This window comes from Sesamum indicum, linkage group LG7, assembly GCF_000512975.1.
Source record: "Sesamum indicum cultivar Zhongzhi No. 13 linkage group LG7, S_indicum_v1.0, whole genome shotgun sequence".
NCBI classification, from domain to species: Eukaryota; Viridiplantae; Streptophyta; class Magnoliopsida; order Lamiales; family Pedaliaceae; genus Sesamum; species Sesamum indicum.
The window spans coordinates 9,481,933-9,506,283 of NC_026151.1; the positions used below are offsets into that span (position 1 = coordinate 9,481,933).

The following is a 24,351-nucleotide window of genomic DNA, read 5'->3' on the forward strand; positions in this document are numbered from 1 at the left end:
CTATCTTAACCAATAGCTTTTTGAGCAATCTAGCCGTTTTTTGTATAAAAATTTTGGATAGGAACAAGCATCTGATCTCTGGTAATACCCTTATTTAAGATTTCTACTGATTAATCAAAGGTGCTAATCAATCCCATTCTTATCATCGTACCAGGAAAGAAAATTGGGAAACTTTTCGTTCTCTTAAAATCTAGCTATTAATATACCAGGAAGTTGTCCATATTGATCAGTTTACAAAACTTAAATAAGTGGGGATATGAATACCCACATAAAGAGGAATGGCAAATTAAAAGGTGTAAGAAGAAATCAATTAATGGAAAATATTAATTATTTTGGGACTGTGAACTCCTCGCTTGGGCTGGAGATTAAACAGCACAGATTTACGAGCTGTCCTTATCTAAACTAACCTACCAAGTAGGGAGAGGATTATTTTAATCCGAGACACGTATATTTTACAAGCGATAATACCAATAAACATCATCCAGTCAGCAGATTTGGACTTTACACACAGTAAAATAAGAATTAGTAGTAAATGGAAATGGAGAAATCGAGATTCAAACAGGCAACCAAAATTTTTTTACCTGGTTGGAATTTAAAAATAAAAATCCTGGACAAAATCCACATTAATCCTCTAACAAATAACAAGTTTATCTATCATAAAAAAATCCAGAAATGATTAAAACAAAGCTTGATCTCAAAAACTGAATAATTGCTTAGTTCAAAAGATCACCAAACTCACATCATCAAAGACACAAAGGGAACATATAAACCATTGATCGTCTGCACCAAATAGCTACTATTGCTTGCAAACAGTTCAAGTTTCTGAAAACAGTCAACTGTTTCGAATTTCAACCATCCAGCTCGCAAATACTCTTGTGCTTTACACACCAACTATAAACATCGATACTGACAGAAAAAAATCCGTCCGCAATAACTAGTCGGCGTTTCTGGCACCTCGGGTTCAGAACTTCCAGAATACGCATACATGAAAAAGCCATTCCTAAATAGGTACAAACACATATGCACACAATATACACACACACGCAAATACCTGAGAGAGAATGAAGGAATGAGGACAGAATCACGAGAACGGATCTGGCTCACAAATCGCTTTCCGAAGCTCGCCAGTCCACGGCTCTGCAAATTAGCTGCCATACAAGTAACAACACTCTTTTTTTTCCTCTGGGAGAAAAAGTAAGTACTGGAGAATTCCTGAAGAATGAAGAGAAAGCAATATCTATGGAAATGCAGGGGGAAGAGCCCCTTTTTATAGTGAAATGGGACGAGGTGACTTTCTGCGTGACTCTGTGTACTGTGTGCTCCCTTTCTTTTATTTTTTTTCAATTTTGCATAACACTACACCCAAACGAGACTTTATCCCTCTTTGTTTGCTTGCCCTGGTCCGCACCTACCCCGTACCACGGACTACATTTTGGACCGTCTTTTGACGGCAACCGTCAGTAGTTAACGGAGTTGGAAAAGGTACTGTTTGGATGATTGAAAGTTGACTTCAACTTGCTTTGAGTAGTGTGAGCTATTTTCACAAACTATTTTGGATTAGTATTTCCTTTTTCAACCATAAGAAAACAACAAAAGTATGAAATATTCTTGTCAAATTAAGTCTGGTCGAAATTAAATCAATTATAAAGTAAATATAATATACTTATCATATAATTGATAATTTTTTATGAGTTGTACACCAATTACACTATTAGCAATGCACTTGCTATATAATTGATTTAAATTCAATTAAAACTAACCTACGTTAAAATCTTCCCAATAGTATTTGTCTGGTTAAAAAATAAATTTAAAATTTATTATCATAATTCGATTTTTTTCTATATTCATGTCAACAAACAATTAATAATTAGTATTTTCTTTTAATTAACCCTGTGGGAAAATTTTAGACTACACTTGAATAGAACAATCTTATAGTAAATGAATTTGAAATTCATCAATATTTCAGATTAAATTTCATCAGTATTTAATAAAGTATAGTTTAAAATAAGAATCAAAATATACGATTTTTTTTCTTACTTGAATCATCTAAACAAATTTATATAATGTGCTATTAATAATTTTAAATTTTTATTTTCAAATATATCAATCCAAACACGATGTTAATTTGTATCAATTTTAGAATATTGTTCAGGTCGACTCACCTCACACGATGATGGAAACAAATAATTAGAAAGGGAAGCTTAAATGCTTAAATTTGCTCTAATCAAGTTTAATTAAAGGTATATTTTAGTATAAAATATTAATTAAAATTACATAAATTTATTAATAAAATTAAATTTGATTTAAACTTGAATATATACATATATACATCATAAAATCTTGATCAATAGAGTTAAATTGGATTAAGATCTGTTAATATATTAATCGTAACAGTTTGAGCTTTTAAATGAATTAATAATTTAATATTATATTAAAATCAGATCGAATGAGAGGTTTAATGACTGCATCTCATTCCATTCATTTATAAAAAGAAAAAAAAAATTCACATGCAACATTTCTACACGATGAAGGTGTATTATGCTCTTAATATTAAATTTAATATTTTAATTTTTTAAATGATACGATCATTTAAAATATATATACATATATATTGGCTGGATTGTTAAGTTCTTACAATAAAAAAGAAAATGAAAAAAATTAGGTGGTATGGTTAGGGAATATTTTAAATAAAATATTGCATAGTTTTGAAATTATTTGATTTATTTTTCAAGTATATATAATATTATAATGTATGCTAATTTAGTTGTTGGTGTCAAAATCCACGTATTTTGTGTCAGGGTCAAGTATTGAATGCGAAATCCATGTGAAAGTCATGGTATAATACGTGGATGCCGTAACGCCGTTAACCGTCCACTCACCCCTGACCCCACCAGTATTTACTTTTATTGCAAAGCAATGACCTACCAGACCGGTTGCATTTGATGAGCGTTTAATTGACGATCTTGTCCCTGCCAATAGGAGTAATTTACCAAATATCAGAAAGGAACAAAATCTAGAGACGTCTCTCAAGCTGACACGTGTCCCTTGTTTTATTTTCTTCCCACGCAGAGTACGCGGAGTTAAACAGTGCGAATAACCAAAGCAGCTTGCGCGAGGCCTCAGCGAGTCTTATCGTGGTCCACCTATTGGAAACGAGATCTGGGGTATCTGATCCCGACACGTGGCGTCTGAAAGGTACCAATTAAGTACAAGAGAATATTCCGTAGGATATTACTTTTTGATTGGATAAATACCTTAGAACTGATTTTCAAGACAGAGAAAATTGTAGAGTCAATTCGACAAAAGATTGAGAAAATAAAAAGTGAGAAGGTTTCACATATTTGGATTCGAGTACGTAGGTATTTAATTTTCTTAATTTTATAGCAGTTTGTACTTATGTTGCGCGTTTATGATCGTTTGTTAGCTTCTAATGTCTTTTTGTCTTTTTTATGTAAATTATATGGAGATTTTATAAAATTTATTGTGATTACAAATACCCTTTTATTATTTGAGAAATTACAAATAATCTCTTGATGTGGTCGAGAATTTTTTGTTAAATGATAAGATCGAGAATTTTACCACGACGCAATTGCACACCAGGTGAAATGCAATTTTCGTAAAAAGTATTATTCTCAAGAAAAAAAAAGGTCTCAATCAATGAATAGTGTCCATTAAAAAATTAATATTTTTGTATTTGAAGTAGTGTTAAAAATTATATGGTGCGGTGGGTTGTATATGTTTAGTGTATGTCTCATATATATTAAATTACTTTTTTGCCCTTACAAGTTAATAATTTTTATAATGTACATCATCTCTAATATGTGATATAATTATGTCACGCTTGTACGGGATGAAATTGTCAACTCCATTCTTGCTAGAATTTTAATTTCTTAAAAATAACATTTAATTTTTTATTTTATTTTAGATGGACTATTATTAAAGAATGTAAAAATTTGATGTTGGACAGAAGTTATTTTCAACAAAATATAAAGTTATAATTCAAAGTACAATAGAATAGATGTTGTACAATTCAATATAATATAAGGATGAAACTCTAACAAAAGTTAATGGTATGGGTAAATTGCTGGATTAATGTTATTACTAGGGGAGAGCTGTCAGACAATAAAAAGGTATTTATATCAAATCTCAAGAGAACGCGGTGCAATTCACCCTATTTTTTAAAAAAAATTATTAACATATATAACCACTCTTCGATATGTTGATGTATTTCATGATGTAATCTATTGTTTTTATTAAGAGAGAGAATACTTAGTATTAATTACAGGGTTTATTGGGGTCTGATTCAATTAATTAAATATAAAATAATATCGAATCTTCAATTTCTATTTTAATATAATTTAATTAAAATTCATATGAACAAGAATGTGAAACTAAAATTTTAAATTGAATTAAAAAATTAAAACAAAATTTGAATAATAGGTTATTATTAGACTCTAACTCAGTTAGCCGTGCCTTCCAAGAGTAGTTAATGGAGTAGTAAGAGGTAATAGTTCATCTTCAGCCTAGCTAATAAATCATGCTTGAATTTTTCATAGATAAGATAGGTTCTATGACAATATCTCTTTCACATAAATAATGTGGAAGGTTGGCAACAATTAGGTCCAGCTGTTGATTTTTTTTTAAAATGGTAATTACATATTATTATCTTAAATAAATTCGACAATACGTAGATTCTATTCATATATTAATATAATTGAGAAAAATAATATAAAAGAATAATTATATTTATATCTCCTGATTTATTGTTTGTTAACAGAAACGGCCTGCTTTTAGGATAAGTAGATTAATACTATGGAACGAAGAACTTGAACACATGATGTTACTAATATTGTAATGTTTTCAAGTGTATAATCTACTTTTATACACAAACTTGCATAAGCTCACAAGAAATATCAACATCACCTTACATAACTTATGCTTTGTTTTTGGAAAATTATACACCCCCATAAAATGTTAACACTACCTTTGATTTGACTGTTGTGAGTGATTTTTTTAGTTATGCAAAATGTAGAGGTGGTTTATGTGATAGACCATAGATCAGGGGTGTAAATGTAATATTTTTAAAGTAAATTATAAAAGAGAAATAATGTAGGGATGAGAAATATTCATATGGTGGAACTCAAACTCGTGATCGTAAATTTATTCATAGGGTATCAATTTTAACCATTAAACTGAGATATCATTTATCATCGAGTCATGAAAAATTATAAAAGGGAAATAATGTAGTGATGAGAAATATTCATATGGTGGAACTCAAACTCGTGATCGTAAATTTATTCATAGGGTATCAATTTTAACCATTAAACTGAGATATCATTTATCATCGAGTCATGAAAAATTATAAAAGGGAAATAATGTAGTGATGAGAAAGTTGACAAAAATACAACATTTCTTGCCAACTAGTTTAAATGAGTTTTTTTGACTTTAAGAAATGCTGCTATGTGGCATGGACCATGACATAGATTGCTAGAGTACTGCGTACGCCTTCAAATATGTGAATTGAATCACCTTTCTTGTTTTAATTATTATAAGAAATGTATTGGATGCCATAGAACACATTTATAGATGATAATTTGGTTATACACATTTCATGTTAACCTTCAAGAAAGGATGGCATGAATCAGAAGGTCAATTTTTCCTATGTTTAACAGTTTGAAGTGACAAAATTGTTGTTTTTCAAATTTGTTTCGACCTAAGTGTGAATTTAAAAAATGTATTTGAATTTTTTTTTAAATCTAATTACAACAGAATCAAAAAATTATACAACTCGATCATTTTTATACATATAGCTCGTTGAAAGGTTAAAGTATATTAAATTTTTTTGCATATTCTCAAACTTCACCTCTTAATCAAAAACTACTTGTCAGAAATATATTATGTAGGATGGTACAAGGACTTCACTTGACCTGATACTTAATTCAAATTCCAGATCAAAGTTAATGTGTGCAAGAGGGATCGGTTTGATTTTGATAGACAGAGTTCGACACTCGGTGATTAGGGACGACCGTTGAACAACATTTGGGTAAAGTCCGAGATCTGGTATTGAACAGCAACCAAAGAACAAGTCCACAACATGGAGGTAAAAGAAAGACTTGAGATCTTCAAAGAAGATAAACTAAATGAAAATAAGAAAGAATTGAATACAGTTGGTTGAAATGTTCTGCTTATGAACTAAGAGTATACAAGTTCAGCAAATATTTCTCACGATGTGTGACTAGCCAACAGAATTTGTACAGAGTCTACACTTTTATGTACAATGCAATTTAGAAATATTCCAACTTTACAGGCAAAAAGGGCAAATATCTGGTCACGATGCACTCTGGTAGTCTGGTTAGTAGCATGTGAGAGGATAAAAATTCTAAGAGATAGAAAAGGCTTCTATGACTCATCATTCTAATACTTGTTACTGTCAATTATCTGATGCGGTTCAAGTGAGCAAATGGTACTGAACTTGTCTTTGCTGCAGGCTTAGCAGCCACTTCGGGTGTCCCAAAAACATTCCAAAATCTGAGTCTCATCCCCTGCTGCAGATGCAATTGTGCATCCATCTGGGCTCTGAAGAACGTACATAATGACAACACAAGGAAATTGGATTAAGTTTGTTATAGATCAACCACCAAAATATGATTTGATACACATGATATAATCAGTACCTGAGACATGAAAAGAACTCGTGATGTATGACCAGTGAGCTCTGCTATCTTCACCATTGAAGGGTATTTCCAGAGAGTGAGCTGATTCTGAGTAAAACCGTGAGAGCTAAGCAGTTCACGTTCATTTTTGTTCCACAGAAGGGCACAAACCTGTGAGCCTGTGTCTACTGAGTTCAAGCATGCACCGGTATGTGTGTTCCAGAACTTTATGCACCTGTCTCCTCCACCTCCACCAGAAGCCAATAAGTTACCCTGGAAAGGACACCATGCAAGTGCTTTAACAGCAGCTGTATGCCCCTCAAGCCTGTGAAGCCACTGTGTCGGGGTATTCGATGAGGCCATGGATCTGTCCCATATGTGGAGGAGATTATCATTTCCACCACTAGCTAATTGCTGGCCAGATGCTGACCATTTAAGGCCACAAACTTCTTGATGATGTCCCTGATAATTTTCGACAATGTGTGCTCTCACTCTGACATCATTATTAATGATCTGACCGTCCATCCCTCCGGTTGTCAAAATGTGATTGTTCAACACGTGACCTATGACCTCCTCTCGAAGTTCTCAGCTGCAACACAAGTATGTAGTAGGGTGAAAATTTGATCAACTTTAAGATAACAGAAAACAATTGACAAGATGAAGTATAAAGTGCTAACCAATCTATTAGCTGTGGAATCCCATAGCTGAACCTCAGAGTTGTTGAGACCAACAGCAATATGCCTTCCATCAGGAGCCCGTTTGACACTAGTCACTGGACCATTTTCTTCATCAACAGTAACAAGTTCTGAGGTAGTTCCTTCAGAAGCATCCCACAAATATACTGTGTGTCCAAGGGCAATGGAAAGAACATTGCTGCTGCCCCAATCTAGTAAATTCAAATAGTAATCATCCACAAGATCAGGGGCATCTAGTGTCCTTTCAGAAGTCTGCATGAACATATTCAAATGAGTCAAGAATTTAGCAAATACTGCAATTGAGCTCAACACAAAACGTATTCGTACTTAGCACCAACCTGGGGGATGTGCGGAAGGGGTTTGGCGGATTTGACTTGGTGAGCAGCTGATGAGAACTCATTTGGAATGGCCTCCACTGGGGTCGGTGGCTTGTTCTTAAAAGCCAAAATCCGGGTCCTGTTCATGTTGAAGGTTTCCGCAAGCTGCTTCCTATATGGAGAAAATTCCACAGCTGGATTTTCCTTACCTTTCTTCCCATCTGTAAGCATGTTATGTGCATAGTCGAAATCCATTGCCGATCTGTTTGGTATGAGCCGATCCAACTATGGACCAGGCAGAGTATATAAATGTTGTTGAGTTCTTTCATATAGAATCATACAATCAACAAGCAAATTTAACACTAGAGTCCATATTTGGAATCTCAGGGTAATCAGTAATGTCTAACTCCAGATATTAATATGAAGCAGATTCAAGATCAACTATTTAAACATACTGAAAAATCCGAGAGCCCAAATTGTTTTAACAACTAAAAAATCACCCACGTCCTGGAAATTAACACAATATAGCTTAAGCAATAACATACGTTTTCCCGCGAATTTCTTCTTTGGAGTAATTGTTCTTGAAACGGGCATCGTTTAGTCTTGTTCGATGATGCAGATGAGTTTATCGCTCCTGTTTCCATACGTTAGTAGAAGAAAAAAAAAGCAAAAAGAACCAAAACAATGTATGTACGTATATTTTTGGTGTGTGTGAGCGTTTCCTACAAACAGACAGAAATCAAAAGCGCTGCAAAAACAAAAACAAAACAGTGAAACAGAAGCCTGCAAAAATAAGTAATCAGTATAGAACAGTTGAAGATTGAATTTAATTGAAGTAAGCACATAAAATAGAACAAGTAACACTAAGACGAATAAACTAGAGAGAGAGACGTCGCGTGTAAGAAGATCGGAGATGATTGGGTTGCTGACTGATTGATGGAAAATCGGTCGAATTGAGGGGTTTAGATACGAATTCAATTTCCTGATGCTTCTGGCGACGAGTGTGTGTGTGTGACTTGCAGCGGCAACATTCCCAGGAAGAGAGCCGTTGTTCAACTTTCTGATTCTTCTGGCGACGAGTGTGTGTGTGATTTGCAACGGTAACATTCCCAGGAAAGAGCCGTTGGGATGCAAATTTCAAAAGCCCAACGGTAACATTCCTAGGAAGAGAGCCGTTGTTCAATTTCCTGATGCTTCTGGCGACGAGTGTGTGTGATTTGCAACAGTAACATTCCCAGGAAAGAGCCGTTGGGATGCAAATTTCAAAGCCCAACGGTAACATTCCCAGGAAGAGAGCCGTTGTTCAATTTCATGATGCTTCCGGCGATGAGTGTGTGTGTGATTTGCAACGGTAACATTCCCAGGAAAGAGCCGTTGCGATGCAAATTTCAAAAGCCCAACGGTCATATTTTGTGTGGGTATCTATATATATATGGTACTTTCACTTGTCCCCCATTCCAGAGCAATGGAATTCCAGAGACTTACAAGGAGAGAATTGCAAGCTCTCTGCAAGAAGAACAAAATTCCTGCAAACATGACCAATGCTGCTATGGCCGACGCTCTGAAAGCTCTCCAGCTCGTAAGTTTATGTTCAAATTTTGAGAGCGCTCAGTTTCTTGTTTTCCTGTTTGATTTTTCTTGTATTTTGTAATATAATCTTGTCCTAAGGATTTGTTCCGGATTTTCCAGTGCAGGTTTCTGGGCTTTAACTGCTTAACTTGATCTGATTAAATCAATCTTTTAACTGGCTTGAAATTATATCTGGAATTATGTTTATTTTTCTGAAAATTTTGTTTGATTTTATACATGGACGGATTCAGGGTTTTACACTCTTACTTAAATGTTGTCTTCTGTCTCTGTTACTGCTCTGTTTTTTTTTAATATTTTTTTCACTTTGTATTATTCCTTATTTTGAGAAAATTATTTTGATTTGTGATTGGCAGGTTGAAGGAATTGAAGAATTGACGCAGGTGTCTCAATCTTAAACTGCACAATCATCAACAGAATCACCAGTGAGATGCGAGGTAACGTCTCCCAATGTGGCTCCAACTGGTGGCAGAAGCACACGCCGGAGAAATGTTGCAAAAGAAGAGCCTGAGTCTGTGAAGCCAATGACTAGGACTCGGCGTACGGCTTGCAAGACCCTAGTTAAAGATGCTGATGAATCAAAGGCTGATGTAACCGAAACTCCAGTATTGGTGGCGCAAACTAATAGAAAGAAGAGTCAGATGGCCTCGGCCTGTTGGAAAATGGATTCCCAGTTGATGGAATGTGTAGAGGAGGAAAAGAAAGATGTTCCAATGACTCCTGCTCCAATGGGAGTTACTAGCCAAGAAGAAGGGTGAAGGAAGAGAGTGCGGTTCAGAAAGTGTATAGCACACGACGGTCAGTTAGGTTGGCGTAGAAGAATGTGGAGAAGTTGAATGTGGCGGAAAATGAAGGGTCTGAGCTTTTCAAGAAGGAATTGCTTACTAAAGATGCTGGTGAAGACGAGGATATGACTTTGAAAGAAGGCCCGAATGATTCTAATTAAGTATCAGGAATTTACTGGTATCTGTTCTATATATAACAATTCTTGTGCAGGATCTCATGATGTTTGTACATCTGAGATTGAAGTTACAGTTGAAAACACGGAAGAACTGAATAGTGAGAAAGAGATAGGACCTCAAGACAAGGCAGCTGACTTTGTTGAAACTGTTGTTCTTGAAAGTAAAGGTAATATGAAATTAGTAAGTTTCTTGAAACTGATGTTTTATTAAGTTGAAATTCACCATGCAAGCTTGTCTGGACATGAAATTAGTTCAGCAGAAATTTCCATCAGCAAACTCCGGAAGTTGTGCTTAGGTCAATCTTGAGTAAGGATGGCGGATAAGTTGCTACTACAACTCTCAAGATAAACCCACTCAATACTTGAAATTTTGACAGGCAGAGAGATATTTCCAAGGAATGAATCATCCGCGCGCAAGGATGTTGAAGGTTGTTCATCTTGATCATATAACAGGAGCTGCTGAACAGAGCAAGGAAGCAGGAAGAAAGGAAGAAGAAAGAAGCCTCAGTCGCATTTTTCCTCTACACGTTTTAGTTTAAAACACGGTTCTATTAATTGTTGTATTTCTTGTTCTGTTTATAAAAGAAGAAGAGAGCCTTCTTCTTCAATGTACGTTTTAAAAGCCAAAGTAATATACAAAAGTTTGGTTGCCATATTTAACTCTGAATCTTTCTTCAAGTTCTGCAAATTTACATATCATTTTTCAATGTTTCCGCTGTGCACCATTTTTCAAAGGAGAATGAAGATGCTATTAATTCCTAACTACTCAAATTGTTTCCTGTGTTAAATCGAACAGTCATTTGATGACTTTCAGTAAGCATTTAATAGACTGCACAAGATCCAGTTACAACCCAAAAAAAGGGGAAATATTTTTCACAACTCAGAGGCTTTTCCAATTTACAGATTGATCAGTTATGGTGCTGACCTGCAGCAAACAGCATTGCATAACATTTTACTATAACTACATGCTTGTTAATTCTGGGGAGTTGTAAGACAAGTTGAGCTTCGATCTTACTAGAATTAAGGGCCAATAGAAGAAAATCCAGCCGCTTTGTGCTCCTTCAAAGTGCTTGACAACCAGTCCAACCCCTCATACAAGCCATCCCCTCTGGTAGCAGATGATCCTTGTATATGCCATTTCCTATTTCTGAGGTCATACAAGCCAAGGCCTTGGCATACTTCTGCTGGAGTCATTGCACCTCTCTGAACAGAAAATCAGAGTTTTCACAAAGAAATAGAACATTATTCCAGGGAAATAATATGCTAATGTGCATGACATCATAACTGCACAGTTTGACCAGCAAGAGACAGGCAGACCTGGCAATTGTTTACGTGGTCAGAGTATGCACTTAGACCCCCTTTGAAAATCCGAAATTACACTTTTCCTAAAATAAAGTTCGATAATTACATTTAGACCCCTCCAAAAATTCACATGTGCCTTCATTTCGTTAGGGTTTGGACGAAAAATGCTAACATTAGCAAAAGAATTACATAATTTTCCAATTTGACCCCTCATTTAACATCCTCATATAATAATTTTATACTTATAAGGATGAAAATATAATGATATTAACCTCACTCCATTTATATATATTATATTTATCTACTTCTAAGTATAAAAATGAGAATGTTAAACGAGGAATAAAAATAAAAAATTATGTAATTTTTTTTTTATGTCAGCAATTTTCGTCCAACCCTTAATGGAAGGAGGTCAATTGTAAATGGAGAATTTTTATGGGAATGTGTTATTTTGAAACTTCTTTGGGGGTAAGTGTAATTTCACATTTTTAGAAGAAGTCTAAGTGTAATAAATCATATTTCCCTACCTCATTAGCTAGAAGAGTGTACTAACTTAAAAGCACCAAAGAGAATTCAGTCTTTCCATTCTACTCTTTAGCATAATAGCACCTCAAAATTGTCCCGTCATTGGTCAACCTTATCTAGACGACCTTAGTCCTAGTCTAGGCACAGTTTCTCACCACCAGACTTAATTTATCCAAATTGTTCAGGAATGCAGTTCAAAGTCACTACAGCAGAACCAGATGAGTTGAGTACCCAAAAAAGTGCAGCAATCTATAGATATAAATCCAGTCCAACCTCAACTGAAGGTTCCTACCCTACATTTCCATCCCTAGATATAAATTTTGAGTTAAGGAAAGCATCAGTATACATACCATGTCTTGTTTGTTTGCAAAGACCAATATAACAGCATTATGCATGAATGGGTCTCTGATGATGGACTGGGAAAAGAATAAATAAGTTAAAACAACAGAACTGGAGAATCTGAGGCATGAAAACATCAATCTTTCATGAATAAGACCTGAAACTCTTCCTTTGCCTTCCCAATCCTATCTCGATCCAGCGAGTCCACAACATAGATCTGCATAACAGCATAAGATAAGACAATTAAAGTGCAAAAGTGGAAATGATCCCGTCCCACTTTTTCTTGAGACAGTAAAAAGAATATCTCAAAACAAAGAACCATCTACAAGCTAGCCCTCTGCACTCCAAACATCTTCACTTCCATGTCAACCTTTACAAATAAAATTCCAAATTCATGAAATAGAAAACTGTTTAAAGATCCTTACATAAGGAATAAGAAATTCCAATAGTCCAACTGTTCCTTAGACATAAAACATTTATTTTCTTCTCATACCATCAGAACAAAACAAGTAAAACATGTTTATTTTTCTCCATCAACAAGTGCTGGTACTGGCCAGCACAACAAGGAATGGATGGCAATTCAGTTGTGTTTGGGGGCGCTAAGTCACTGCATGGTTATGCTTTCGATAAACTTTTCATGTGGGGAGATATATTGGCAGTCAACAGCAACCATCAACTTTCTCAACTAGAGGAATATATTTGGGATCAAATTTGCAATTGTTGGGGAACTTATGCCATGGGGAAATGTAATCCTACCGAAAACAAATATCACAATGCCAAACTCATAAATAGAATTATAAAGCTAATTCAACAAATCTTACCAGCCCATCAGTATTAGTGAAGTAATGTCTCCATAAGGGTCTTAATTTCTCTTGTCCGCCCACATCCCACACTGTAAAGATCACGTTTTTATATTGAACTTTCTCTACATTGAAACCTGCATGACAGCAATAAGTTCAATTTTGACAAAAGTATGTTTATTCCTCAGTCACAGAACTCAGTTGCAGAACTTACAGCTTGAGGATGGAGAAGAAGCTGCAATTCAGCTAAGGCATAAAGAAATCGCTACTTGCAGACTTATTAGCACTAACGTCTTAGTGTAAAGAACACGCCTTTATTAGTGGCCCTCTTCCTGCGTTTTTTATTTCATGTATTTGTAAACGTTCTTTAGGCTTCACACGCTTCTGTTAGTCATTAACACTTCTCTTACTAGCCGTTGTAAGAGTGGTTATGAGTAACCACTTTTTATTTCTTCTTGCTGTATATATATACAGCAACACTGTATATGTTCTTAAGAGATATTGAATAAGAATGAAAGTTGTATTGTGTGATTCAATCTTCTTGACAAATTTGCATGTATACCACCAACTCACTCATTACTTCACAATATACGGCATCTTGCATGTTCAATCCATGACTCCCAAGCAGAGGCATTTTTCAGTCTAGCAATCCAAATCCAACAGCCAATAATGTGTAACAATTATGATCAGTAAATCACCATGAAAGATGCCTCGTGAAGAAAAGTATAAAACAACCCTGATATGAACAAGTTAATAGACTTCTGGGAGATGAAAAAGGATGTTATTCACCCCAACCAAACCAATATTTCAACCATAATGTCACTGTTTGCCAATAGTTTTGATACCACTATCTCATTCAAGTCCAGAAACATATTGAATGTTCAGGATAGATACTACTTACCAAGAAGACAGAACGAGAAAGCAAGAACTTGACAGACAACACAATAAAATCATATGTAAAAGTACACATGTAACTTGGAACAGCCTAACTGGTATTCCAGTGAACAGAAACAAATAACTCTTCTCATCAGAGATTATAGCCATTTGAAAGCTGTCAAAACAATGAAACCTCAAAGGAGAACTTTAGAAATAAAAAACCAACCAATGGTAGGAACTGTTGATAAAACCTCTCCAATGTGAAGCTTATACAGTATTGTAGTCTTGCCAGCTGCATCCAGCCCAAGCATCACAACCTAAACCAATTAAATATGAATGAGGAAGAAATACACAGACAAAACTAGCACAGCAGCACAACAGCAAACACAAAGTAATAAAGACCACAACTAAAAAATGATGATGAATATGATGATAGTTGAGCACGCACAAGCCAGTAACTTCAATGTAAATAGAACCGGAAATAGTTATAATTTATGATTGCCAACTCTAATGACTGAAAGTACAGTTGTTGCGATTTCAAAACGGCCCTTGCCAATTCAAGAAGATGGGGCAAGATCTACTACTCTCGAAATTAAACATGTGCCAGCAAAATATTAAACAATGCAGAAATATATCGACCCCATTCAATGACATTATGCGCACAAATATATGAGAATGTCACACTATCTCGAATAATATAGTGATAATGAACCCTAAATTTCTTCTTCAAAAATTTCTTTATGATATGATTTACTGGGTATGCTATTGTGTATAGAATTACTATACATAGGAATAATTTTCAGTGAAGTCTTTGCTAGTACAGATTTATGCTACAAAATAACGTTTTACCTTTTGATGTTTGATCTCATAAAAGCTTTTACATTTTACGAATGAGCATGAATTTGTGTCATCTTTGATAGAGTTCTACTAATAATTGTAGAACTTCTTGAGCATTCTATAATGTATTCATTCATACACAACTCTGGAGCACACCTACATTAACTCATTGCGCATGCAGGTTAGGAAATTGAAATCAAACACCATCGTTTTCAGCTAAATCAGCAAAGACATACTGTTAGAAAGAAGCAATACATCCAGACTATGTAATTATCAAGTCAGGAACGAAAAGGTTTGGAATTAAACGGCCAAAAATCTCGCAATATCCAGTTTCATAAACCGAACATGCAAATCAATGAATGACCACTCGTAACCTAAACGATCAAACTATGAAGCACAGGACACGCTTCAAAAGCTAGAATCCCTGCTCATCAAACTAACTTCATTTCAGAAAAGGAACATACTTCAAGCACCCAACTAGAAATCAACAGTCTGCAGACCATCAGTGACACAAAATCAATCTAAGACATCAAACTGCAGATCAAAAAGAAAAGAGAAAAATGCGTCCGCGTCTTGGCCACTACGTACCCGCATCTCAGAGTTGCCGAAGAAAGCATCGAAAAGTTTGCGAAAAGCTTGTCCCATTCCTCGTCTTCTCCTTTCCTTGCTTCTTCTATCCCCTCAACGCCGACACAAATTGAGGAGAAAACTCAACGATCGGAGAAGGAGAGAGCTTCGGGAATAGAAAACTCAGACGGACTTGAAAGTTGAAGTGCGTGGGATTGAATGGAATTTAGAAAGAAGAAATGTATGTTAGAGAGAGAGAGAGAGATTCGTCGAGGGCAAAAAGGGTACCATGTTTTCCGTTTTCCTGTCCGGAAATTCCTTTTTCTTTTTTCTTTTTCTTTTTCTTTTGTTTCCCCTCCCTTTGTAAAGTTGTATTTTTAGTTTGATTTTTGGCGGTTTTTACAATTTGATAAATCCATCGAATTAAATTTTAATTTGGTATTTGTTTTTATTTTTCTGAAAATTTGATAGTCGATGCCATTGATTTTAATATCAGTTCATAGAATAGTATCGAATATCGAAATATTATTTTTTATTTAATTTTCATATACATATGTTTATATCTTAATATTTTCGTCATTTTACTCATTAAAAATTAAATCACTAAATAAGAAGTGTAATTATTATTTTAAATTTTTTATTTTTCTGTATATTTTCAAAAAAAATAATTTATCGAATATAAAAAGAAACAATCAATCATTACAAAAAACGAAAAACTAATTCAATTCGGTAATATTTTGACATCTTGGATTTTTGTTATTTTGATTCAATTTTATAGAATTAGCGCCCATAATTTCTAATCTATACATATATACCTAAAAAGCATTTTATTGGTGCTTTTATTTGTTAGTATGTTAATTTTTTTAAAATTGAATAATTAATTTTCAAGTCATCATGATTTTTCATAACTATCTTTTGGTTTTTTTTCTTTCTCATTCTTTTTTATATATATAGGTGAATTTTAACTATATAAAAAAATAAATAATATAAGTTTAAAAAATATTTTATAAAAAATATTACAAATATATAACACTTACTAATAATTATTATAACTGTATGAATTGTTGAGTGTATGAAGTAGATCCAAGAATAGTGGATTTGTAGCATTAGGGCAGTACTATAGGCCATATGATATGAGTTGTACAAATGCACCTAACTCAATAGTACTCACCACACATAATCTTCTTGTTGAGTGGGACCTTCATAAATTAAGTTGTCCAGTTTCCATGTGAATTGAATTTTCTTATTTAAATTTTATTATATTTGAAAAAAATTATGCACACAAATATGTGTGATACAATAATAAAAGATGTAATAGCTTTTAAATAAAAATATTTGATTTGACAATCTCATCACTATCCCAAAACATACAAAAATTTTAGCATTGAAATTATTTTATTAATTTTTGTACGAGAAATAAATATATATAAAAATTTTAATTGTATGTTTTTATATCTAGATTTATAAGTATGAGAAATGAGGATTTTATTCTTATTTAATTTTGTTCTATATTTTTTTGTGGATATTATGTCTTGAATTTATAATACATTATTGATTTTATTTCTTAAAAGTCAATATAACATAATGTGCCTTGACTTGTACTCCTCATAGTTAGAGCTAAAAACCAAAAAGAAAATAATGAGGACTAAAGGTATATATGAAAAGATAGACCTAAACTGCAAATTTCCATTAAATTTGGTCCTTTTAAACTGGTTTAAATTAAACAACCAAGCTTCACATGCTGAAATAATGTAAAACTGGAAATGGGCCTTTGAATAAGCGCCCATTTTCTCCAAATTCTGCATCTTCTATGTTCTTATTCTTGTATGACAAGGCATAGATCAACTTGTGTTTTTCCTAAGACAAATTGTGAGAGACGTGTCAAAACAGAGCACCTGTGTGGAGGAGGAAAATGAAAATTGACCGTTTCAAGGGTGCCAAAAGACCACCATATAAATACCACTAAAGAATAAAGCTTTCTGAAATTCAGAATACATAATTGTTCTACCCATTGGCGCAAAAACAGGATTCTCTGCACAACCCACCAATCTTGTATACACTAAACCTATGGCTGATAGGCGCCTGCCAACAACAATCGGTCCAAGCATCGTCCTGATTCATTACAATGTCACAACCGGATTCGGAAATCCATAGAGTGACATGTTGCATTCCTACATTAGAATCTAAGTACTTTACAACCAGCATGTGGTTTCTTCAGCAATAACACCTGCATGCCCCGGTTGCTTCACCACATCACATGAGAAACTACTCCCGACCGGTTATAAATATTGGGAAGGCTCCACCAAACATATAAATCCTAACTCCAGGTGCCCAAATCCTAGCTTTTTTGAGTCAAAAATCCAAAAAGCTAGCCTTGGCAGCAAAATTGGCAACTCTCATGAGTCCACCATCTCATCTTGTATCTCATTGGGTGCAATAAGTCCGGGAATTGATAGCATGCGCTGTCGCTCCCTCTCTCTCTGAGCAGCAGCTTCCTCAGCATAAAGATCTTTGTTATCCTGCATAAAAGTAGAGTCTAGAATTAGAACATGAAGGAATGAACATTTAGCATCAGCATCTTATGTACACAACACTAGAAGGCAACTCCCCCAATTCAAAGGCCATAGCATAGCTCATTTTGAAACACAGCTTAAAAAAGATGCAGCGACTCACCGACAGAGTGAAGACTTTTAACAGCTTAAAAGTCTGTGTCCGTAACCTAGCTCACTTTGAACAGTTTTTGAAATTGTAAATAATCAGACATATTGGATACTCCACCCAAATACTAATTAAAAAATCCTAAAGCTATTCATCAAGCACAAACACAGCTTAAAAGAGATGCAGTGAGTCAGCAACGCAACAAAGCTGGCTTTTAACCACCACCAACTCCTTCCCACCCCCTGGTTCTGGTAAACAGAATAGCTAAGAGAGTGGTAGACACTTCACCTGGGCAGAAAATTAAGAAGAAATTCTTGTAAATAAAAGTAGACACTTCACCTGGGCAGAAAATTCTTTTGATTGTACGAGAAAGTCGCGTATATGGTCTTTGAACGAAGAAAGATCAGCTCTTGACTCAAAAAGTCCATTCACAAATTGGGTCACCTGATAAGAACCGAAAAATAGGTAAATGCATTGATGATACACTCAAATGCATCACGTCGACAAATTTTGCTGAATACCTCAGTTGTTGTCATGTTGGGAAAAGATGAACTCAAAAGTTTAATCGTGTATTCACGAACAAACATGCCATTGTTTGGATAAGGATAAGAAACTGTAGCAACATCCCACAGAGGTTCAGTCAAGCCACCAGATTCCACCTGTAATTCTTACAACAATTCTTAGACTGCCCACTGGAAATAGATTCAAACAATGAAAATGAAATGCAGTTGACAAAAAGCAGATGCCGCCAGCAATGGTTTCATTATAAACAACCAGCTCTGGCTTGCTCAGCAAGAAGTGAACAATATCTTCCAACAAAAAGGGGGAAAAAAAAAAGAAATCATTACCAGGGAGAATAGGTGTTGCAGCACCAGGACATGCAATTTAAAACCAGGCTTGTGGAACGTGTCCGTCAAAACAGCAAAGATTTCTTGTTCTATCGTCAAAAAATAAGTCCGGTAGAACTGATTACAAAATTCAGAAGCCTGAAAAGCCACCAAAGAAATCATAAGGCGCTGCCTGGAATGAGTATCTACACTATCAAAAAACAAAAAACAAAATCACCTGAAAGTTTTTCAGCATCTCCAATAGAAGGTTGAGCCCAGTTTCTGCAATATTCCGTTCAGTATGCCGAAAAGCCCAGATGATGGAATCCATGACAAGTTTCAATTGCTGAACAGTATCAGGAAAGCACCATAATAAATAATATGATCGCATACAGATACTGAAAGAAAACATTCGATGAAATAAAGGCCCTTGAGTTTAAATTCCAATACCAATCAAAATGGACTTATACACCATCATTCACAAACCACTTGCCAATGCCAATTGCTTCGGTGCATGATACATACCTCACTGGACAAGTGTATCAAAGCAGGAAAACAATGTGTAGCAATAGCTCGAAGTAGCGAAAAGAACTTGAGTCGATGCTCAGGATAGTCCTCAAAGTTCTTTGTAATCATCTGAAATGAAACCAATAATGAACAGATGTAAAAGCCTAATTCATCGTCGAATTGCATTAAAATCAATGGCATCCTAATGCCATTATCAGAAAAAAAGAAACTAGGACATATTGGGAAACACGAGACTCCCCAAATAATGATTAAACACAATAGACCAAAACATGTGATTAAACGGAGAGATAGAATAGGCATAATAAATTAACTTGTGTCTTTATAGATGCTAATGTCTTGCAGATCTACAGGGTTGTTAGGAATGCATGAAAATGAATAGTTCACGCACGCATGCGTGTGCTAATAACAAATTTAAAATAACTCCAGCATCTGGCTTCCAAGTAATTGCAACAATCAGACACCTTACAGAAATTGATGAGCTAACCAAATGAACATAGTAGCCGTGGTTAATATGTAAAAAGAATCACCAACCTCTAGAGTGCACTGGAAAACAGCTTCAAATATCCGAGGAACATCCTCAATCATTGTCGCCTTGTACCTAGTGAAAGTAGAGAGATGCAAAGAAATTATTCGCCAAACCTAACAGCAGCCTGAGACGAATACAGGCATCAGTATCAGATCCGACACCCAAGCACCCACAAAGAAGATCACCATTACCGCGAGACGATGGTGCTATCCAACAATGTTGCAAAAATTATAACTATGATTACATAATGTTTTGGTTGATACTATTACTCAAAATAAATATATGTATGATACTGCCATGAAAGTCCCAAGAGGTTTGCAGATGTACTGATACCCAAATAATACATGCCGCAAAAAACACAGAATAAAACAAGCATACTTATTCATTATTGTCGCAAAGAGAGACAGGACTTCCGACTCTCTTGCATCAGGCAAATTCCGGGCATAATCACCAAGCACAGGGTCCATCATTGGAGGCACAAATTGTTTGCCAATATGTGGTTGATCTTCAGCTTTGTCTAGAAATGTCTCAATGAGCTTCAATGTTTCTCTCTTGACTGAACTGTTGAAAATGGATGAAACAAACATAACTAACAACATGCCAATGGGTCAGAAATTAATGCCTCAAAATTTGGAACCTACCGTAAAAGTTTCACAATAGATGTCCTGGAAGCGTAGGGCCCTCCTTGGGCAATACTGGTCGATATAAGCTCACTGTACATTCTGTGGCATGCAACCAAAATCTTAGTCATTGAGAAAAGAGCCACAAATAGAAAGTCATAGGCAAAACATAAGTCTGGTGAATCTGAAAACAAATCCACACGAACCTGTAAATATTGAGCATGTCCAGAAAGATCAAAGAAATTTGTGGCAGAAAATATGTTCCAAGAGAGCTAGCAACACTAGTATTTGTCTGGAAAGTAAATGCACACATAAGACTATAACCATAAGAAGAAAGATGCAAAGCAATAAGATGTGTGGAACATGAGCGGAAAGAAAATTAGAAGATTCGAATAGACCAGAATCGTTCAAAGCTTGTATAAGTTGTCAAACCAAGGACAGTGTTCAAGGGAAAGGCTAGTGCCAATAGAACTATGAAGATTAAAATCTAGTATTCTCAACCAAGATCAATGCAAAAAGAGTTTGGCTAGCTTTCTTTTGATTCGAATTAGTAATGGTAGACATCAAATATGAAAGAAAATCTCCTATCATCATCTTCTATCTCCAAGCTTAAATGATATGCTCAAACAACTTTTAGGCCTCAATTTCAAGCTAAACTACCTCGGTGCTTTAATCATCCCTACAGCTTACTACTAGCTAAGAGAATTGTGATATTAACACATTAAAAAAGAGTTTGTACATATCCAAGCTACAAGATCACTGAAATCAGACCTGCAATATATTAAGTACTGCCCTTATCACATCTTGATCTTTCAAGAAATCCACACTTTGACGAGCCTGTCCGATAATCTCAGCCCATTTCTGCAGCAAACTATCTATTAGACACGGTTAAAGCTAACAAATACAAATAGGAATGCGGTGAAGGTGGAAGCATCCAACACAGGGGTCTTTTATCTGAAAATGGTGTGACAAGTAGGACCTCACCTGATTAGGTAGCTCCATCAGTCTCTGCAAATATTCGTCTCTCTTGAGGGGATCAGATTCCGCTTGAATCATGTGACTCACCTAGATGAGATAAGGTAGCGAGGTTTAAAAAAGACCTTCTGAAAATATATACAGTCATCCTGAGCTTTATACCAAGAATAATAGAATATGGTTGTCAAAGCCACCTTTTCAATATGTAAATGTCATATGAAGAAAACCTACAGATTCATAAAAGGAGTGGATCTGATGAGGCTCGAGATCTGCAATAGTTGCCGGAAGAGTGGTTAAAAGTTCTGATACAAATGGCTCATTTTCTCCAACCTGCGAATATAGTGATGAGAGGCACAGTTAAATTCTTTGTTCTTTATCCAAAATGTTTGCCCCATTGAAAATCATATTAAACACAATTACGAAAACATAACCTGTACAATGACAAATTTACGCTTGCACTTCTGAACAATCTTCAAGAATGTATCACACGCCATGTCCTATATACAAGCAAAAATAATTTTCCAAATGAATACACATAAAAAAGAAGAAGCTTAACCTGAAACAGAATAAAGCTGAAGTTGGTGGAAGAACAAAATTAGCTAAAGATGCATCAAGAAAGTAAAGGTGACTTTCTTCATTCTTCATCCATAGCAATTTAAAAAACAAGCATCTTTGATATTTAACCTGAACTCCCGGATGAGTTTCATGCATGAACTCAAACAACTTGTTCACAACAGTTTTCAAGAACTTCCAGTGGGCCCTCAAAAATCTTGGATATTGCCCAACAACATACCTGCACCCTCAATAAGAGAAACATAAGAGGAACATTTCAAACTAAAATGGTCACATATTTTTCCCCAGGTCACCTAAAATATACAACAAAAAATACAAATAATATATTAAATACGGAACAGCATCATGAAGCATCATAACTGGCATATCAGTATATTAATCCAAAACTGTTATAAGTTTGGCATCCTCACATTATATTACTCGCAATGACAGCTTTATTGTCCTTCCCTTTCGTGATCTCACAGAGGTTCAATAAATCACGAATTACCATCACCAAAAACCTGTTTTCCTGCCAAAAGTAAAAGTGCCATCAACATGTAAGGAACAGATCAGATGCCAATCTTTCATACATGAAAGGTGATACAACCATTATGATATTAGATAGAAAACTGAGATAGCACTCAAGGAAATTGAACAAGAAAGACGACACACCCCAAACCTCCGAATTGAACAATAAAGATAAATCAAATATAACATAAAACTTAAATTAGTCTTAGAATCACCAAGTATTTTGCCATTTGCATATACAACAGAATACTACCATGGGCTCTGAAAAGCTTTAATTCCAACATTTTATTGCAAAGGATGACCATTACAACAAGAATATAGACATTTAATAAAAGAATACATTTTAAAAAAAAATAACGTCCCGCCCCAGCTTTGACTTTGCTTGATACATCTATCGTGCCGCATTTCTATGTGCAATAAATAGTTATGGAAATCCAAGACCAGAACTAAATTAACAAAGTCAATAAAATGTCGTATGCAGCAAGCCAAGAAAAGCAGAAACATACACACATATGCATTACCTGCTCCTCCACCATTGACCCAGATATAGATCCAATTGCCCAACAGAGTGTATTGAGGTTGTTCCAGGTCCAATCCTCTCCACTTAGTTGTTTACTTAATTTTTTAAGCATCTGCACCCACATCAGGAAATAAAGCCATAGATTAAATTAGTTCAAAAGCATAAAATCAGTTAAAAGCTCTCAAATTTGACATGGACAACCGGCAAACAATATACTATACAAAGCATGGCTTAGTCAGTGAAATGCCTCCAGAAGTAGAACAAGAATGATAAATTATTCTGGGGGAACAAGTAAATACTTTTATCATATAAAAGAAAGAAATGACAATGGTACACCAAGCCTTCAGGATCACCTGAAGCCAACATCTATAAGAAGGCAAGATGATGGATTGGGGGTGTTCATGGTTTTTAAAACTGTACCAAAGCACATGGGACCAGACCAAGTTCATGGTTCTTTCCAACATAAAGGTGTTGGTATAAAAGATTACTGTGAGGAATGCAGTACTTTTTGTATGTTTAATATATATAGGATTCAGTTAGTATTATTCTATCTTTATTTGAATTACTTGCCGAAATCTACTAGTCCTTACAAACCTTATCTTAAAATTAGGCTACCTAATTACACAGAAAATCCCATATGAAATAACATAAACAAGTGACAGAAAAATAGTAAACATACCTGCTTTTCAGTATCCTCATGATCAAGATGTGCCAGGTAAATGAGTGTTTCCCTCATTATCTGCAATTTTACAAATTATAGCACATTGAAAATGAGTCAAACTCTAGTACAAGATAAGACAACCAAGTGAAGCATAATGGTATTAGCTATTAAAATGTTAAATGAAGTTGAGGACCTTATACTGCACAAGCACATCGTTGTCTTTCATAGTTTCACGAACTATATTTCCATTTTCATCCTCAACAATGAGAACCTCTTCTGGCTTCGCCATGCGGCAGATCATCAGTAATCTCAATTTAGACATCGGACCAGCATAAAGCTGACGCCTCTGCATGATTTGTGAACCAAGTCTATCAACCATACCTGGAAGCACTGGCATCTGCTTGTCCAATAGCAAACATGAGAATGTATTAGTGGTATTCCCATTCTCTAGTGAAGATGATTTGACGGGGGGGGGGGGGGGGGGGGGATTCTTTTTGTTA

At 35.0% G+C, this 24,351-nt stretch overlaps 3 protein-coding genes, 1 long non-coding RNA gene and 1 pseudogene across 6 annotated transcripts in view; 1 reads left to right on the forward strand and 4 right to left on the reverse strand.

Annotated features, from left to right (window-relative positions):
* The window catches only part of LOC105166815, a 3,206-nt gene extending 1,949 nt beyond the window's left edge, over positions 1 to 1,257 (reverse strand). The window contains exon 1 of the mRNA XM_011086304.2: positions 1,052 to 1,257. Coding sequence (XP_011084606.1) covers positions 1,052 to 1,155 — 104 coding nt within the window. The 5' untranslated portion in view covers positions 1,156 to 1,257. The remainder of the gene's footprint in view (positions 1 to 1,051) is intronic.
* On the reverse strand, positions 6,158 to 9,055 carry LOC105166816 (annotated as a pseudogene).
* LOC105166817 lies at positions 9,113 to 10,865 on the forward strand. The gene is made up of 3 exons (XR_848212.2): positions 9,113 to 9,244; positions 9,609 to 10,380; positions 10,591 to 10,865. It is a non-coding gene; the product is annotated as an uncharacterized LOC105166817 (long non-coding RNA).
* LOC105166818 (ADP-ribosylation factor 1-like 2) lies at positions 11,003 to 15,731 on the reverse strand. 2 transcript variants are annotated; one of them, XM_020695433.1, is made up of 7 exons: positions 15,478 to 15,722; positions 14,279 to 14,369; positions 13,198 to 13,313; positions 12,534 to 12,593; positions 12,388 to 12,453; positions 11,229 to 11,416; positions 11,003 to 11,138 (listed from the first exon to the last, which is right to left on the reverse strand). In XM_020695433.1, the coding sequence occupies exons 1-6, from the start codon at positions 15,532 to 15,534 to the stop codon at positions 11,234 to 11,236; spliced, it is 573 nt and encodes a 190-aa protein (XP_020551092.1). In that variant the 5' UTR covers positions 15,535 to 15,722; the 3' UTR covers positions 11,003 to 11,138; positions 11,229 to 11,233. The 2 variants fall into 2 exon arrangements, with proteins under 2 accessions (XP_020551092.1, XP_011084608.1); XM_011086306.2 differs by having other exon boundaries at positions 11,098 to 11,416; positions 15,478 to 15,731.
* Positions 17,376 to 24,351, reverse strand: part of LOC105166819 (protein EXPORTIN 1A-like) — a 13,596-nt gene continuing 6,620 nt past the window's right edge. The window contains exons 14-32 of one of the 2 annotated variants that reach the window (XM_011086307.2): positions 24,045 to 24,248; positions 23,870 to 23,929; positions 23,192 to 23,302; positions 22,574 to 22,671; positions 22,275 to 22,383; positions 22,022 to 22,087; positions 21,822 to 21,920; positions 21,600 to 21,680; positions 21,387 to 21,476; positions 20,822 to 20,907; positions 20,637 to 20,717; positions 20,374 to 20,556; positions 20,001 to 20,067; positions 19,467 to 19,577; positions 19,180 to 19,287; positions 18,963 to 19,100; positions 18,636 to 18,773; positions 18,454 to 18,558; positions 17,376 to 17,975 (exon numbers count right to left, since the gene is read on the reverse strand). In XM_011086307.2, coding sequence (XP_011084609.1) covers positions 17,853 to 17,975; positions 18,454 to 18,558; positions 18,636 to 18,773; positions 18,963 to 19,100; positions 19,180 to 19,287; positions 19,467 to 19,577; positions 20,001 to 20,067; positions 20,374 to 20,556; positions 20,637 to 20,717; positions 20,822 to 20,907; positions 21,387 to 21,476; positions 21,600 to 21,680; positions 21,822 to 21,920; positions 22,022 to 22,087; positions 22,275 to 22,383; positions 22,574 to 22,671; positions 23,192 to 23,302; positions 23,870 to 23,929; positions 24,045 to 24,248 — 2,058 coding nt within the window. In that variant the 3' untranslated portion in view covers positions 17,376 to 17,852. Of the gene's footprint in view, positions 17,976 to 18,453; positions 18,559 to 18,635; positions 18,774 to 18,962; positions 19,101 to 19,178; positions 19,288 to 19,391; positions 19,578 to 20,000; positions 20,068 to 20,373; positions 20,557 to 20,636; positions 20,718 to 20,821; positions 20,908 to 21,386; positions 21,477 to 21,599; positions 21,681 to 21,821; positions 21,921 to 22,021; positions 22,088 to 22,274; positions 22,384 to 22,573; positions 22,672 to 23,191; positions 23,303 to 23,869; positions 23,930 to 24,044; positions 24,249 to 24,351 lie in introns of those variants that run through there. The other variant, XM_020695395.1, reaches the window with a different exon arrangement.

Coding starts and splice junctions, on each gene's coding strand:
- LOC105166818 (XM_020695433.1), bottom strand. CDS start 15,534: ATGGGACAAGCTTTTCGCAAACTTTTCGATGCTTTCTTCGGCAACTCT. Junction 13,314..14,278: donor ATCAACAGTTCCTACCATTG/GTTGGTTTTTTA, acceptor GCTGTCATGCAG/GTTTCAATGTAGAGAAAGTT. Junction 12,454..12,533: donor AGGCAAAGGAAGAGTTTCAG/GTCTTATTCATG, acceptor TTCTTTTCCCAG/TCCATCATCAGAGACCCATT.